We start from the raw sequence: 15,258 nt of genomic DNA on the forward strand, positions 1-15,258 counted from the left end.
TGTCATTTCAAGTGTAATAACCCTTTTGCAGTTATTTCACCATACAAAAAACTGGGAAAGTTCTCAAAGGCAAATGGTTCACTCTAAGAAAAATATTTATTCAAAAAAAAAACCCACAACAAAACCAAAACCAAAAAAAAACACAACCCAAAACAAAGCAATCCAAACCAAGAAGCAAAAGCTGGTAGCTGTTTTAGCTTATTTACTCTACTTAAAAGCTATTCCAATCCTATGGCAGCTTTAAGGCATCCACTACACTTCTGAAATGTGTCCTATGAAAACTATACCTCCCACCACCCACCACTCTGACTTGGTATGTAATTCTCCCTAATTTAGTATCTGGTGAAATACAGGGAATTATGAGCTTCAAGTGAAAGCAGCTGATGTGCATGAAAGACAATCTCAACTAAATCGCTTCCTAAAAGCAAGTAATTCTGTTTAGTACTAAGCTGATCGCACGATGAAAGCATTTCTCATTTTAAAGCCCAAAGCCAAACACTTACCATTGATTTTTAATAAACAAGGTATGTATAAATGAAATGATCGTTGCAGGGGGAAGAACGCTTGTGAATTCACTGAACCCACGCCTGACACGCACCACAGCAGCACTGAATTTCAGTCACCTGCTGCTGAGCGAACAAGGGCAGGTTAGGTGGAACAGCATCAAGGCATATATTTAAAGTTCAGCAAAGTGGCACTGATTTGCTTCAAGCCTCATTTCAGTTGCTTTGATGGTAGAGAAAATGAGCTATTTTGTTTAAACAGCTTGTTTAAATTTTTATGAATGATCTAAACTATCTGGGTAAGTATTATTAAAAGACAGATCCCAGACTACGAACGAATGCATAAAAAGAACTCACGCCTGGAAGCTGAAGCTGGCAAAATTCAACACAGATGAGAGGCACCTACGTGAAGGAGGAGGCAATTAATCAGAGGACAAGGTTACCAGAGGGCAGGAAATTCTCCACAACTTGCAGGTTTCCAAGTCAGGAGCGAACGCCTCGCCAGAAGACACGCTACAGCTCCCCGCAGCTTATGGAGCGCAACAGCGGTGGCTGGCAGGGACAGGGAACTTCACGCTTCCTTGCTGGAGGAACTGCCGCTGTGCATTTCATAATCCACATTATGAAAAAGGTCAGAGGAGATGGTTGTGGTGCTGAGCCTAAAAACCCTTAGGGCATCACTGCGGGGACTACGTATTACTGCTTCTGGGCAAAGGAGAACTTGGAAGCTACTTAAAACTTAATTATGAGCTTGAAACCCTACTATTAAATGTGACTGAAGAATGTTTTTGTGCTGTAAGGGGAATAATCAATTCTTTTTCAACCCCCAGCTCCCAGTTTTTAACAGCTTTACAGTTAAAAATTGTACCTATGGAGGCCAAAGGCCTAAGCAGGTGAGCTGCTGTGCTCCGGCCGATTTGGACAGGTAGAACTTCCTACAGCAGAACGGGCATTACCACATCACGTTATGCTTTCCACAGGGTAACCTGTATTTGCTTCCATATTTGTGTGCTTGTGTTATGACTTTTTACTCCTGTGGCTAATTATTCTCATTAAGTTCCCCAGCTGCTGCAGCTGTGGCCTGCTCACCACACAACGATCACTCAGGGACTCTTTTGCTGCAGAACTGCCCGAAACACAAAGAGCTCCTGAGAGACCCAGATTCACCAGCAGGTTTGTTTGGTTTTTCTTTCCATTCTCTCCTCCCTGTTGCTTTAGGATTGCTCATTTTCAGGGTGATAACCCTGGGTATTTAAAGCCCATCGCAAATTTCACGCACAGATCAGTGAGCAGCTGGGAACAGGACAACCGAGTTCGATGGTCAAGATGTCCTTACTGATCAAGTAGGTGTTGAAGGCATCACCAGAGAAAAACCTAATGAAGGGCCTGGCAAGTTTTGGTCCTCTGCCAGACAAGCAGTATGGGGAAACCTTACCAGAACCTTGCTCGCAGCATAAAGCCTCTTGCCTGGACCTAGAGAGAAGTGGGGGCAGCACCTGTACTAGCCACCTGCTGCTGTTCAAAGTGGTGGAAGCTGGACTGCTGACTGAGATCAACAGCTCCCCTCCTGAAAAACCCTTAAATTCAATAGCCAGGATATTACTTTAAGGAGCGGGGCAAATGGCAGGTGAAAAGGAATTTTACAAAGCACTTTTCTGCAACATGGAAAAAAACAAAACCACAACACTTCTCAGAAAACAAATGCACCTAAAAGCTGCTTAAGTTCTGCTCAGATTTGAGGAACAGCTCTAGATACCATTTTTCCTGCATCAAAATAAAAGCTATTGCTATCTAAGCAGAACTTGAAGGAGTACCTTCTGGCTTTATGGGCTTTGCTATATTAACTTCTCAGTTTGTTTTCCACAGCTTCAGCTGCTCCTTGCTCCGGGGATGCAACTGCAACAAGAACGGCCCCTCCTCAGCCTGCCCTCTGCCAACACAGGAAGCCCAAACTCTCAATTTTAAACCACGTCAAGTCCATAGCCTTCATTTTCATTGATGAAGACAGAAACTGAAAGTTCTGAAGAGTGACAATTAAGGAGATTCTAGTAGATTTCAAATGCATTTTGTAAACCATTTTATGCCATGCAGATGCAGTAATGTGTTTTAGGTGAACAAAAGCATGCAGCGCAGGGATGATTACAGCAGATTTTAAGCAGTTAAGAGAGGGTTAGACAAAGTCAGAACGGTTCCTCTTACTGTTACAAGGCTTAACTTAGCTGCACCTCCTGAGTACCTCCACTGCTTTATACCATGTCCTGCTACATACGAAATGGTCTGCTTGGCAGTACAGTGAGCTACAAACATACCCCTTTCCTCTCTCCCACTGCATTTCTTGTAGGAGATTACTTATAAAGGAGTGGGAAACCAAGAGTGAGAGACCTGCAGGAGAGCAAAACAAGCTTGCAGCTTTGTAATATTCCTGAATGTCCTCAATACCAGATACAGAAACTCACTTCCTTACCTCCTTCTTTCAGGCACAATGAAAAAGAAGCCTGAAGCTTGTCATTATTATAGCAATTACTCTTGTCTTTGGTACCAGCTCCTTTTCTTGACCCAGAAAATAACTATCAGACTCACTAGGCAAGCATCACAAATAACTTTTATGTAAGAACAGCTTCCTACCCAGAACTGATGGGCTATAAGTGAGCAGTTTGCGACTGCTATCAGAAAATAAACTAAATTAAGCTTTATACGTTAACAGAAAGTTGGTTTGGTTTTAAATGCTCTCATAATAATAAAAAACATAGTTTAGGTTTTGAACTTTGATTTTCATAGCACCAGGCACTGCAAGAGCATGACCCAAGACTGGGCTTTGCAGACTATGGAGTATCATTATTAATGAGCAAGTGTATTTCCAGGAGCTCAGAAAAGTTTGTGAAAATATTTGTTTTTCCCACCTCTCCCCATACACAAAGGCTTTAATAAGTTTTAAACATTCAAGCAAACAAACCCTTAATTAAAAAGAAATTTAAATTCCTGAGCTGAAGGCTTCTAAGTAACTTTGACAATCCCCAGACATCCAGGTAACGATGGAAGAAAGTATAACAGAGGGAAACAAAGCGATGGCAACTCCTGTGCTCCCCCAGGCACAGCCAGCAGCACCAGTCCCACAGTGGGGTCTGGGGACAATGTTTGCCATCCCAGCGAGGGACCTTCTCTAAAGCAACAAGAGTTACCTGGTTTTCCCTTCCATTTCCAAACAGCAGAAAGAGATTCCTGCACATCAGTGCTGGAGAGTTTGCAACAAGGGTTTCTAACACAACCTGTGGGTTTGATGCTTAAACCCACCTTGGTCAGCACGATGGAAGATCAGACTGTTGGGAATATTGCAATTTTTACATGTAGACATGGCTCTCCCCCCAGTTACAAGTGCGTTGTCATATTTTCTTGTTTTAATTTTTGCTGTCAACACACCTCGTATGTAACCATTCATCTGCAGGTTCTTCAAATACTGGGTCACACGCTTGGAGTGATGGTTGTTTTATTCTTTTATTAAATTGTCATTGGTACTGGTTATTTGGTGCATCCAAACCAAAATATTAAAACTGCAAGCTAAGAGAGCAGCAACACAGCATATCCATTGTAAACAATTTATTATTATTTTCTACCTTAGTTACTTACAGGAAAAAAGTCATAAAAAAGAAAAAAAGAAAAGCACAGATGGACTATTTACAAAAAATGAGAAAATTCACAATAGCCGAAATGTTTGCAAATCATGCACACTAAGACAAGTTCACAAAAGCAAAGCAATTCATAGCAAAAAAACCCAAACAAAATAATAAGAAGCCATACAGATTAAAAAAAGCTATTGCCTGCAGAAAAGTAAAAAGAAAACTAACCAATTATTACATCAAGCATCTTTAATGAAATGAACAGCATAGCCGTGTATTGTAGAGCCTTTGACACTGACATTTTAACAAGTGGATTAACAAACATTAAAATGCATTACAGTTCTACTGTAAGCATGCAATTTACTTCTCACAAACTTATAAAATGGGTAGATACACTTAAAGAAAAACAGGATTCAAATACAATGTGTGTTTTCTACCCAAAACACCAGAACCTGGTCTTGTTAAAAAGGAAGCCAATGGATAGAGGCGTATCACAGAGCTTTGAGGTTCTTCTGGCATTTGGGTGAAGATTAAGAGGCGCAATACAGCTCAAGCTAGCGAGGTGAAAGCTTGCCCCTCTTGCCAAAATTTAAGCAATTTGCCCATGATTTGCAAGCAAAGTCTGGAAGTAAAAGCGGCTGCAGGGAGTACGTGAAAGCGTTGCCTGCTGCAAGAGGAGGGGGCAGCTAGTGGTGCAGAGCTCGAGCGGGGGCTTCTGCAGCACAGTGCTCCAGCCCCCAGCCCGGCGGCCATGCGGGGGCTCACCGGCCACCGACCCCGGCACCGCTGCATCGGGGCACAGCTCCGGGCAGAGCCACCACGACAAAGCAAATCAAGAGAACAAAACACACGTGGGTCAGCTGCACCCACAGCCACTGGCGGCACAGGTTCACACCTGCCCACGCGGGGCGTGCTCGTTTGGAGGAATTAAACCCTGCTTTGTCGATAACCACAGCAAGAGGAGACCCTAGTCTCACTCCACTGTAAGTATGATTTGTGCTACTGCTGAACGTCTCTATGGAAAAAAGCGCCAGCATCTCTCTTTGGGCTGCTGTGTAAGAACCAATCATCATTTTTCCTTCCTTGATAAAATGGTTTCTAAGAAGTTTGTGAGAAGTCATGCCTTCATAATGCCCCTATCCCCAGTCCTTGTGAGTTACATTCCAAGTGGGCATTAAAAACTCATAACAAAGCAGAGGAAAAAATTAAAAAAAAAAAAAAGGAAAAAATAAAAAGCAAACTCAAAGCAGTGAGGATATGGAGCCTTTAAAAAAATAAAAAATAAAATAAAAGTCCAGTCAATCAAACCAGCCAGTAAGAGCAGCAATTTTTCAGTGGACATTGATATTAAACATGGACCACCCAGGCTTTTTCTGTCTCTCTCTCTCATTAGCACTGTAGTAAACCCCGATTAATTTGTTATGCATCTTTAAGAACTAGTTGATAAAAATTATGTCTTGTGAAATCGGCAAATAGTCTGCAAAGTGAAATAAGAACAGAAATTAATAGATTAAACTGAAAAGATAAGTCCCAGAAATTAAAAAAAAAAATGACACAGAAAGGGAGTGATTGTAATTAAAAGAAAAAGGCTATGTACCGAGTTATAAATGCATAGAGGAAAAAAAATAACGTGATGGGAGAAGATAGAGCAGTCGCCAACCTGACTACGTGTGCCTCGCTGCGGGGCCGGGCGTCGCAAGGGCGCGCTGCCGACAGCGCAGGCAGGCTGCTCGCCCCGCGCAGGAATGACAATGCAAGCAGGTGGAGCGTGGCGTCTGTAGCATTGCTTCACTTCCACAATGGTATCAGTGGGGCAGTTCAATTTCAGTGGGCACCCTTTTTTTTTTTTTTTTTTTAATTTAAAGTGTCAGTAGGTTGTGTAACCCGAGAGGTAACCGGCACGATGCCCGCGGCCAGCCCCGCCAGGCTGATGTGTGGCAGCGCTGTCACACGCCTGCACTGTAGCAGAACGCGCTGCCACATCTCCTCTGTAGCGACCTGTTCGACTGCAGCTGGGTATTTAGAGGTACATTTGCACAGACGTGAGGTTGCAGCACTGCTGCTGTTTAAGTACCAGGTTGTTACGAGGGTGCCGAAGCTCTCCGACACACCGCCCAGGTGCTCCCTCAGAAAGGGCCACATCGTTTGTTTTTTTTTTTTTCCCAAATCCCAACATTGAGCGCTCGGACATGACAACTTATTAAAAAAACTATTCCAGATTCCTCTCCACCAGGCTCGCACCTATCTCACGCTCCATGCCGTGGCACTTACTGCCCCAGACGCGCTCTCCTCGAACAGCTGGCTCCCAAGGGGACACCCCATCTGCCCAGGGTGCCCCAACCAGCCTCCCCCTGCCGCGAGCACCGCCGCAGCCTGCCCGAGCCGCCCTCACGGCACCATCCCCTCTGCGCCCCTGCCATGCAGCACCCACGAGGAGCAGTGCTCCCGAGCCGCCCCTGCCAGAGTCTAATTGCTGGAAGGAACTTATGACCTGCAGGGAGAGCAGCACGGGCACAGCTCTAGCCCCGACAGAGCCACGCCAGCCGAGGCGGCCGCAGCGCAGCTCCCCTTCTGAGCCCAATTTTCGAGCTGGCCCCTGGTGCAGAAGGCACCACTGGGGCCTGCAGTTAAGCGCACCTGCTTTCTAGAGGTGACAATTTGCTTTGATTTTCTTCTGCGTTTGCAGTCTCTGCAAGAGATTGGAAATAACTAGCAACTAACTGGAAGGCCTGTTTTGAAAAACCTGGCCCTTAATAAAAGTATATATAATGAGGGCTGGAGTCAAACGGCATCTCTGCTTTCAGCCAGCCGACACGTTCGTTTTAGACATGTTTATAATTAAAGTCATCTCTGCTGATTTTCATCATTTAACATATCAAAGCTGTCTCTCATTTAGCTGTCTTCATACAAATGAGCTGGTGCAGGAGTCATGAGAACCTGGGAGGACAGCGAGAGACAGGCAAGCGCCTTCTGAAGCCTCCTCCTGCTCTCAAGCACACATCGGTGCCCACCTGGAGAGTGCGTGCATTTGGGTGACCTTCCTGTGTCGGGGAGCAGTGCCTGGCCGAGCCCAGCACCCTGCTCCTGGCTGGAGGAGCTGCCAGCACAGGGCTGCTGCTGCTGGCAGCAGCATCAGCATTTGCCCTGTCCTGCTGCCCCAGCACAGCCCATGGGGCACCTGCCCCTGCCGGCCTGTTGGAGCCCCAGTGCCCTACCAAGGCACCATTTGTTTTATTCACATCCTCCAAAGGACCTGACTCAGTTTGAAAGGGCTGAAGCACAGGTGGGAACCAGGCAGCTGAGTTTAAAATAGAGCCTTAGCATTGGTAAATTTCAGCCATGGAAAAGAAAATCTAACCAGTTTCCCTTGGTGCTATTCATCCTGCAGAAACCAGTTCTGCAGAAACTATCGTGCAAGGACATCATTCATCTTACGATGTTAATAATGCGTATCCTTTCAACGTAATGCTTCATCCTATTGACCCAGGGTTGAACACACGGACGTATCCTTGCCCCAGTTTGCCCCCAGCAGAGCCAACCACCACTCCATGCTCTCCAACCCACCTATGGGTCCATCTGGGACGGTGCTTGGTGTCCTCACCACTGCACCTGCAGCAACTTCACCATGGGCAGGGTTTCACTTGGTTTCTCAACTGACCTGAGCAAAACTGTGCTTCCACCATTCCCTTCCTAAGCCATTAGAGCATGGCACAGGGTGGTGATTCCACTCGCATGGGACCTCAACAACGAGTGCGCTCATGAACTGACCGTGTAACACAGAGGCTGCGGTGCCACAGTGTCCTGGTGGGCTTTAGCTACTAGTGGCGATAAACACAGCAGCCTGCTAGACCTCCCTGAGAAACGCTGAGGTGAAGTAAAAAGAAATTCTCAATCCCATGCAGTTTCAGTCCCAGTGGCAGCCTTGAGGCCTCGTGGCCCATGGCCCTGGGCCCTTGGAGGGGAGCACACCGCGGAGCCAGCCCTGACGGCTGTGCCAGGAAGGGAGGGAGAACAGCACAGAGCACCCCCAACGAGCACACGCTGTCAGGAACTAGCTGCTAGGAAGAACACCGAAGGTATCTACGAATATACAGGAACGTTGGACTTTGCTCCAAACTGCACTTCTAATGAATATGAACTTACCACAGAACGTGTGAACGTGTGTGAGAGTCTGTGTGTGTGTGCCTGCACATTTATCTGTAATATATATATATGAAAGAAAAAAAAAGTCAAAGGGAGGCTAACAGCTCTTAAATTATCTGTTGCTTTATGTTTTAATTTAAGAAGTTTGTTTTCAAATAACCAGTACCAATTTACACATTAATAAAAATGTCTTAAAAATATGTATATGTAAATATATAAATATTTTTAATAGTAAAAAAAATTGTTATGTGAGATGCTCCCTGCAGACTTGCCTGTCTCAACTTGCAGCTATGGATTTAAGAAAAAAAAAAAAAAAAAAGGAAAAAAAAAAAGGATAAACTAAAGAAGGAAAGAAGGGAAAAAAAGTAAATCTGCAAATGAAATGTACATACCTGGGAATTGATAGCTGTAACTTGGGGCAAATCCAGGATATCCTCGGCCATACGTTGCAACAAAATTCGGGTAACCTTGATCACAGAAATATAAAAATAAAAAAAAATAAAAAAGGAGAGAGAGAGAGAGAAAAAAGTTTCAAGATTAATAAAGGTCTTTTAATTTATAAATATAGTGCAAAATAACATGGAAGAAACTTGGTTTTACAAGGGGGTACTCAAAAGTGAGATTCATTCTGCTCATGCAAAACTGCAGGAAGATTTCATTATTATCTTGAATAGAAACATCTAGAGATATACGACTTTGCTGATCACTTGCCTGCCTTTCTTTGTGCGTGAGACCTGTCACTCACGTAATTAACATGCACTTTGGTATCTGAAGTCCAAGGACTGTGCATACTTGTTAGCTGGAAGAGTAAATGCCAAATGCTAAGGCTAAACACATAACACAGGTTTGCTCTGACATTTGGAGAGCTTACAATGAATGTACTTTGCTTCAGAGCTATTGACAGTTGGAGATTAAGGTAGTAGTAATTCTTTATCCCAGGAGTGTGAAGGACAACAGTTAACACATCAAAGAGTTAGAGGCAGCAACAGCAATGAGCCAGAGTCAAAGAGCTTTTAATTTTTCAGGAAAGTAAAGCCCAGATATGAGAACCGCTTCCTAAAGCAATTGCTAAGATACACACATCCAACCTCAGGCAGCTTTTGAAGTTTTATTATGAGAAAAATACCACTCAAGACCATTTTGCTAATAAAAATGCCTAAGTAAATGCATTAAGGTGCAATTGTGCCCTCTTCCACGCAGGGGATGGAAGTGAAGCAGTAATGCTGCTCGCAGGGCAGGGCCGCTCAGATGGCTGCGGGCGCTGAAGCGAGGCAGGGCCTCAGCCCCGTGGGACCGTGTGGGACCAGGCCGCATGGACAATGGCAGCAGTGCCCGCAGGGCTGCCCCATAGCTGCTTGCCCAAGGGTCTTGCCATGGCTGCCGGCCAGCCCGGGGCAGAGAGATTCTGCTGGTCAGGCACCAGAGGTTTGCAACCTGCTGGACATCAAGGCCTGAAACCACACGCGGGGAGGCAGCAGCCAGGGGGCCGCACGCTGAGGCCTCCCAGTCCTCACCCAGCGCCACGGCCGCCTCTGCCCCAAGCGGTGCTGTGGGTGCTGCAAGCAGTCCTACAGAGGTTTCCTAAAACTGCAACCTCGCTTCTGACCCTCAGCATTTGCTTGGCCAAATTCCTTAAAAACAGGAATTCTCCTTTGCACTTCCAACGCTACTGAATGCTCTCTTTGGCTACCAGTGTTAACCTGTCTGCCCAGACTCCAGCAGTCTCCAGAAAAGGCCTCTCAAGACCAAGAAATCATCTGAAGAAGTTTGTTCTCTCTCCACCTGAAGCCAACAGACATCCTGCAGCGGTGACAGCAGCAGCTGGGCCGGACCTCAAGAACATGGGGAGCTGCTGAGCGGTTCCTCTGGAGGTCCTGTTATCTCCGTGTTTATTCGTTAAAATACTACTACATTGTACAGTAATTTTGCTGCCGCACCAAGTTCTCTCCATTTATGATTAGATTTATATATAGATATAATATGCTATTAATCATAATCTAAAACAGGAAGATAAAAATGCTTGGATGAATTTTGATTATGGGATTAGGCAATGCCAGGGGAAAGCAGCCCTGCAATTGCAGGACAGCGCGTGGCAGCTTTCAGCAGATATGTACACACTGCTTAGCCCCTGCCTATTTATTTCACAGCTCAACAGCTGGATTCCCTTAGAAATTAATCACCTCTGTCGTTAAATCAGATCTTTCAGCGTTAAGCTTTACAAACCTTTTTTCCTTTTTTTTTTTTTTAAACCTACGATATTGATAAATGGATTGTTTGCTAAGTAACTAGCGCCATTAACACCACTGCGAGCTCCACAATGAAAAATCGCTCTGCGGCACCGACCACAGCCACTCTCCTCGCCAAGAGGAAAATATTTGCTCCCATCCAGACCCAACCGACTCCGAGGCAGGTTTTGGCTGGCGACCTAGTGGCCCATGTGCCGAGGAGCACCCAGGTCTGCCCCAGGGCACGGATACTGCGGGCACATCTCATCGGCTGCCCCATGGGGCCGGGGCTGGGGCTGGGGCTGCCCCCGTGTGTGTCCCCAGACCTCAGGCAGCATGAGCAGCCCCGCTCTGCCCAGCCAAAGCCGCTATGTGCAATGCCAGCAGCGGGGCTGGGTGGGGGTCTCGGCTGCATCCGCGGCGCTCAGCACTCTCTAGGTCAGGCAGACGAAATCATAAATTTATAATACAACATTACTTCAATTTTCCTCTTCATTTACTGCTGCAGTGCCCAGCTCTGCTCTAACAAGTCAAAGCCCGATCTGTGCAGGAGAAATTGGCTGGCTGAATATCAATATCGCATTAACACCATGCCCATGTGGCTGCTTCATCAAGCCAAATTATGGCCACGCTGACCTATCCACCATTTCCATTAGATGCCATTCTCATCCTGCACCGGGTACCGAACAGTTTATTTGCTTCAGTAGCCCTACTGAATGACCAAACTCTCTAATCATCCCTTGTTCCTAAACCAAAAATCCACATTTTGCCTGGACTGCCTCCTCTGAAGCGAGACCCTGCTGCCCATGGGAGCGCAAACTCAAACCAACACCCAAACCACTTTCACAGCTCCTTCACCCAGCTCCCTGTCTCTGCTGTCAGCAGCAGCAGGCCCTGCACACCCACCCTGCAGGCTGGCCGATCCAGCAGCCCCGTCCTGGCCACAGGATGGATCCTCGCCTGCGCTGGACGCTCCCTGGCCCGCACATGGCACTGCCGTACACAAGGTGACAGTGGTGGCCGTGGTATTGCCACGCTGACCACACGATGGTCACGGTCACACTCCCGCTGGAGGGAACACCCGGTGCTGCCACCAAGTCCACTGCTGCTGCAGCGTGCGGTCAGTGCTGCCATATGGGGAAGGTACAAAAATAACTGCAGGACAAAAATAACTGCAAGCAGGTAACGCTGACCTTCTTACTTGCAGTTTACCTAAGGGTACCACAACGTTACTAGTGTTAAAGCCCATCGTGGTGGACTCACATTAAGGTCCAAGCATTACTGACAGGGAAACTGGGCAGATTTCCCCTCTTCCTCTCTACACATGGCAACTTGTGGCCCTGGGGACTGAGCTCCTCACCAAGCATGCACACAAGGTCACTGGGAAGGCAGGATGGCCAAGCTGGACCCTCAGCTCCTTGATGTCCCACCGCAGCCCCAGAGGGAGAAATACTTTGTCTCCTCCACAGGAGGAAGTGTCCACAACTACTGAACCAGCCTCTGGAAACATCTTTTAATTTTTATATGTGGTTACCCGGGATGGACAAACCTCACGGTTAGTATACGGACACACTGTGTGAGCACTTCAGGGCCTGGGGACTCCTGCTTTTAATTCAAATACTTCAGTCGATGCAAGAAAATGATCAGTTACATTATTATTATTAGCGTGGCTCAGAGTAAGGAACTCCGGGTTGTTTGTAATGAAAGGTGCTGTCCAGCTGCCAAAGCATTGCCCAACACTACAACAAAAATGCTCAGGGTCTTGCTTAAAAAAGCCTTGGCTGTGACCTTGACGTAAGCACCCATTGCACCAGGGAACGTAGAACAAAACCCAGCTCCTGGAGGCACACGGGGGTGACTGTGTACCAGGAGCAGCTATGGAGATGAAAAGATCTGCTGTAAAAGTTGCCCCCTTGGTCCAAAAAAATCTCCTACCGATCTGTCTCCTACTTCAAGGACAGGAAAAAGCTAAGCCCGAGCTGAGCACAGCTGTGCTAACCGGGGTGAACACCGCACCTGGAGCTGCTGCAGGAGCCCGGTGGCTCCTGGAAGTCCTGCCATCCTGCTGGGAAGCGCGTGTCCAACTCAGGGTTCCCTTTCCTTAATTCTGCCTCAGAGGCGGCTACTGCTCTATTAAAGAGTCTGATGGAAAAAAGGAATGACTTTCTTTGAAGGGCACAAGCTTCTTTTATGCATGAGTTCAGCCCACCTCGACTGAACGTGTGCAGTAATGCAGAGCCCCGGTCTGCCTGGTGCAATGATATAAGCAGCCTGGTAGGGATTTTCTGAAATTTGGTGTTCATATCAGACATTATTTCAGCAGTCTCAGGGCATAAGCTTTATGGGCTGTGCTCTCCTATCTCTGGAGGGGTTTGCAAGTTAAAAAGGGCCCAACTTAAATATTAAACACCAGCAAGTCGAAGATGCTCATCACCGAACGAAACGAGTGCCGTAGGGTCCCAGCTCAGACCAAGCAGTGCAGCAGCCACCCCCAGAGCCTGGTGTCCCCACTGGGACCACCACACCAGCAGCTGCCCCGACCCTGTTTTTTTTCAAGTTTTCAGGTATGGCCCTGAACAGAGAGCAGAAAGCAGGGCTAACACAGCAGCACCTACGTGGCCCCTGGCAAAGGGGCTCCAAGGGTGATGGGTTTGTACCGGGACCAGCTGGCAGGGGTGGGCTTCTGGGCGCAGCGCGAGCTTTCGGGCCCTGGCAGTCCTCGTCCAGCTGAAGACATGCGCTGCCTGCTGGTGCCTGGGATGCGGTGCCTGCCCACCACGGAGCGTGTGAGAGCCTTGCCATCCTCCTGCCAGGTGGGCTGCCAGAGAGAAAGAGGTCACGGGAGCTGAAACCATTCCAGCCCGCTCTTTATGCAGAGTGGCTAATTAATGTTCCTGGTCTCCCCCGAGGATGTGCGCTTCCCATCAGCAGACAGAGACGGAGACAGCCCAGGAGCAGTCCTGGCAGAAGGCTCAGCCTGCCTGCACTCTCGCAGTCAAAAAATCCTTTCAGAAGAACACTTTAATTTTGTTCCAATCAACCAAATCATCACAGAAGCGGCTGCCTGTGCACCTTTAGACCCCGGCTGCTGCAGGCTCCTCGGGGAGGCTATGATTAATGAAAAAGACCAACTTCCTTAATAGCTTTGGAGGGAGTCACTCTCCACTCTTTCCTTTGGGTTGTCTTGTGCATTTGTTCCTTTGATTTCCTCCTCTGCCTGTGAACAGCATCTGGAGAAGGTGACCTTGGACAAGGGCTCCTGGAAAAAGGTATAAAAACCTTTCAAGAGCAGCTTCAATCCACTTGTTTTCAGTCTGGCCAGACACCTAAAACGAGGAGTGGAGTAAATCTGACACAGGCCTGTTGGGATCTGCCCCCAGCAGCACACCACACTGGGTCCTCGCTGTGCGACGGGTTAATTACACACTGCGCTCCCCTCTGTGGCTGGGAGGGGGCAGGAGGTGTGGGCTCCCCGCCGAGCCTCCGCCTCGTGCCCCCTTTCCAGCCTTGAAGCAAGCTCCTCCGGGCAGCCTTTGGGAAGGGGCTTGTGGTGGCCGACCAGCCAGCCTCGTTGTGTGCTGTGATTTTGTTGTTCAGCACTTGATTATTTAACACGGTGCCACCGCAGCAAGCAGGAACTTGGAAGATAAAAAAAAAACAAAACAGTGCAAGCTGATAATGAAGCATCTGGCCTTCACCATAGATCAGTCATTAATTCTGAGCAAGCCACTCTGATTTGAAATCTAATAAGAGCACGCTAAGGGCTGCCCTGTGAGAAGCAGAGGAGCAGCACCCATCCGGCCGGCTGGCAGCCGTGCAGCAGGGAGGTGAACCTGTCAGCAGGCGTCCCACCGCGGCTGTCTGCAGGAGCCGATCCACTCACCGAGGGCTTCTTTATTGCTTCTTAAAGCCTGAAGCGATCGTTTTCCACAGGGGCAGCCCCAGCAGCAACTAGTCACACGGCACCTGAGGGCTCAATCTTCCTTTCAGGTCCCCGGGGCAGGTCCCAGCTCCAGGAACTCCTCTCAACTTTTCCTCCTCGCCTCCTTTCCTCCGCCGCCGCGCACCCACCTCTGTGACACCGGGCACCGCAGCACGGAAGTGAGAGAAGCAGAGCAGTACATGTGCACAGGCACACTGGGAACTCACAGGTAACGAAATCACCGACTGACTAGAACAAGATAAATATTTTAACCATAAAATGTGATTTCCCAACACTTTGGGCAAGGGTGGCGGTGGAACGTGGGGACAGAAGAACAGATGATCGGCTGAATAACCGAATTACACATCCCCGAAATGGATCGTTCCGGCCACCTGAAGAGAAGTGCTATTAATTCTGAGATACAGCAAACATGGCAGGGAAGTTTTTCCCATGACATCAAGCAGTGCCTGAAGTCAGACATCTCAGCAGAACAGCCTGATCTTCACAGGAACCAAACCCTCTGCCCTGACGCCCGCTCCAGGAGCCTTTGGGTCCTGCAGGGCCCCAGCCCACGCTGCCTGTGGACCCGCTCTGTGGAGCTCAGGAGCACCGAGAGCCAGCTTTCAAGGCTCGTTTTCATGCTCAGCTTCTAGGATCAACTAAACTCCAGAAAAATTCATCTTGAAAAGCTGAAGAGCGTCTTGTTTATGAAGCACTGGATGGACAGGCTGCTGGGACAGAGGAGTTTCTACTGGTGGAGAACATGGCACTTTTGAGATCAAAACCCACCACCCTCTTTGTGGGCCAGTCCCAAGGGGAACTGCCTGGTTCCACTTAAATAAAGCCTGGAA

The 15,258-nt window shown here is 47.7% G+C and overlaps 1 protein-coding gene across 7 annotated transcripts in view; it reads right to left on the reverse strand.

Annotated features, from left to right (window-relative positions):
* MSI2 (musashi RNA binding protein 2) overlaps nucleotides 1-15,258 on the reverse strand; it is a 229,068-nt gene that overhangs the window by 34,807 nt on the left and 179,003 nt on the right. For 6 of the 7 annotated variants that reach the window (XM_082776573.1, XM_082776572.1, XM_082776570.1 and 3 more), the window contains exon 10: nucleotides 8,653-8,727. In XM_082776573.1, coding sequence (XP_082632699.1) covers nucleotides 8,653-8,727 — 75 coding nt within the window. Of the gene's footprint in view, nucleotides 1-4,116; nucleotides 5,595-8,652; nucleotides 8,728-15,258 lie in introns of those variants that run through there. The other variant, XM_082776574.1, reaches the window with a different exon arrangement.

This window comes from Aythya marila (genome assembly GCF_965140915.1).
Source record: "Aythya marila genome assembly, chromosome: 20".
Taxonomy (NCBI): Eukaryota; Metazoa; Chordata; class Aves; order Anseriformes; family Anatidae; genus Aythya; species Aythya marila.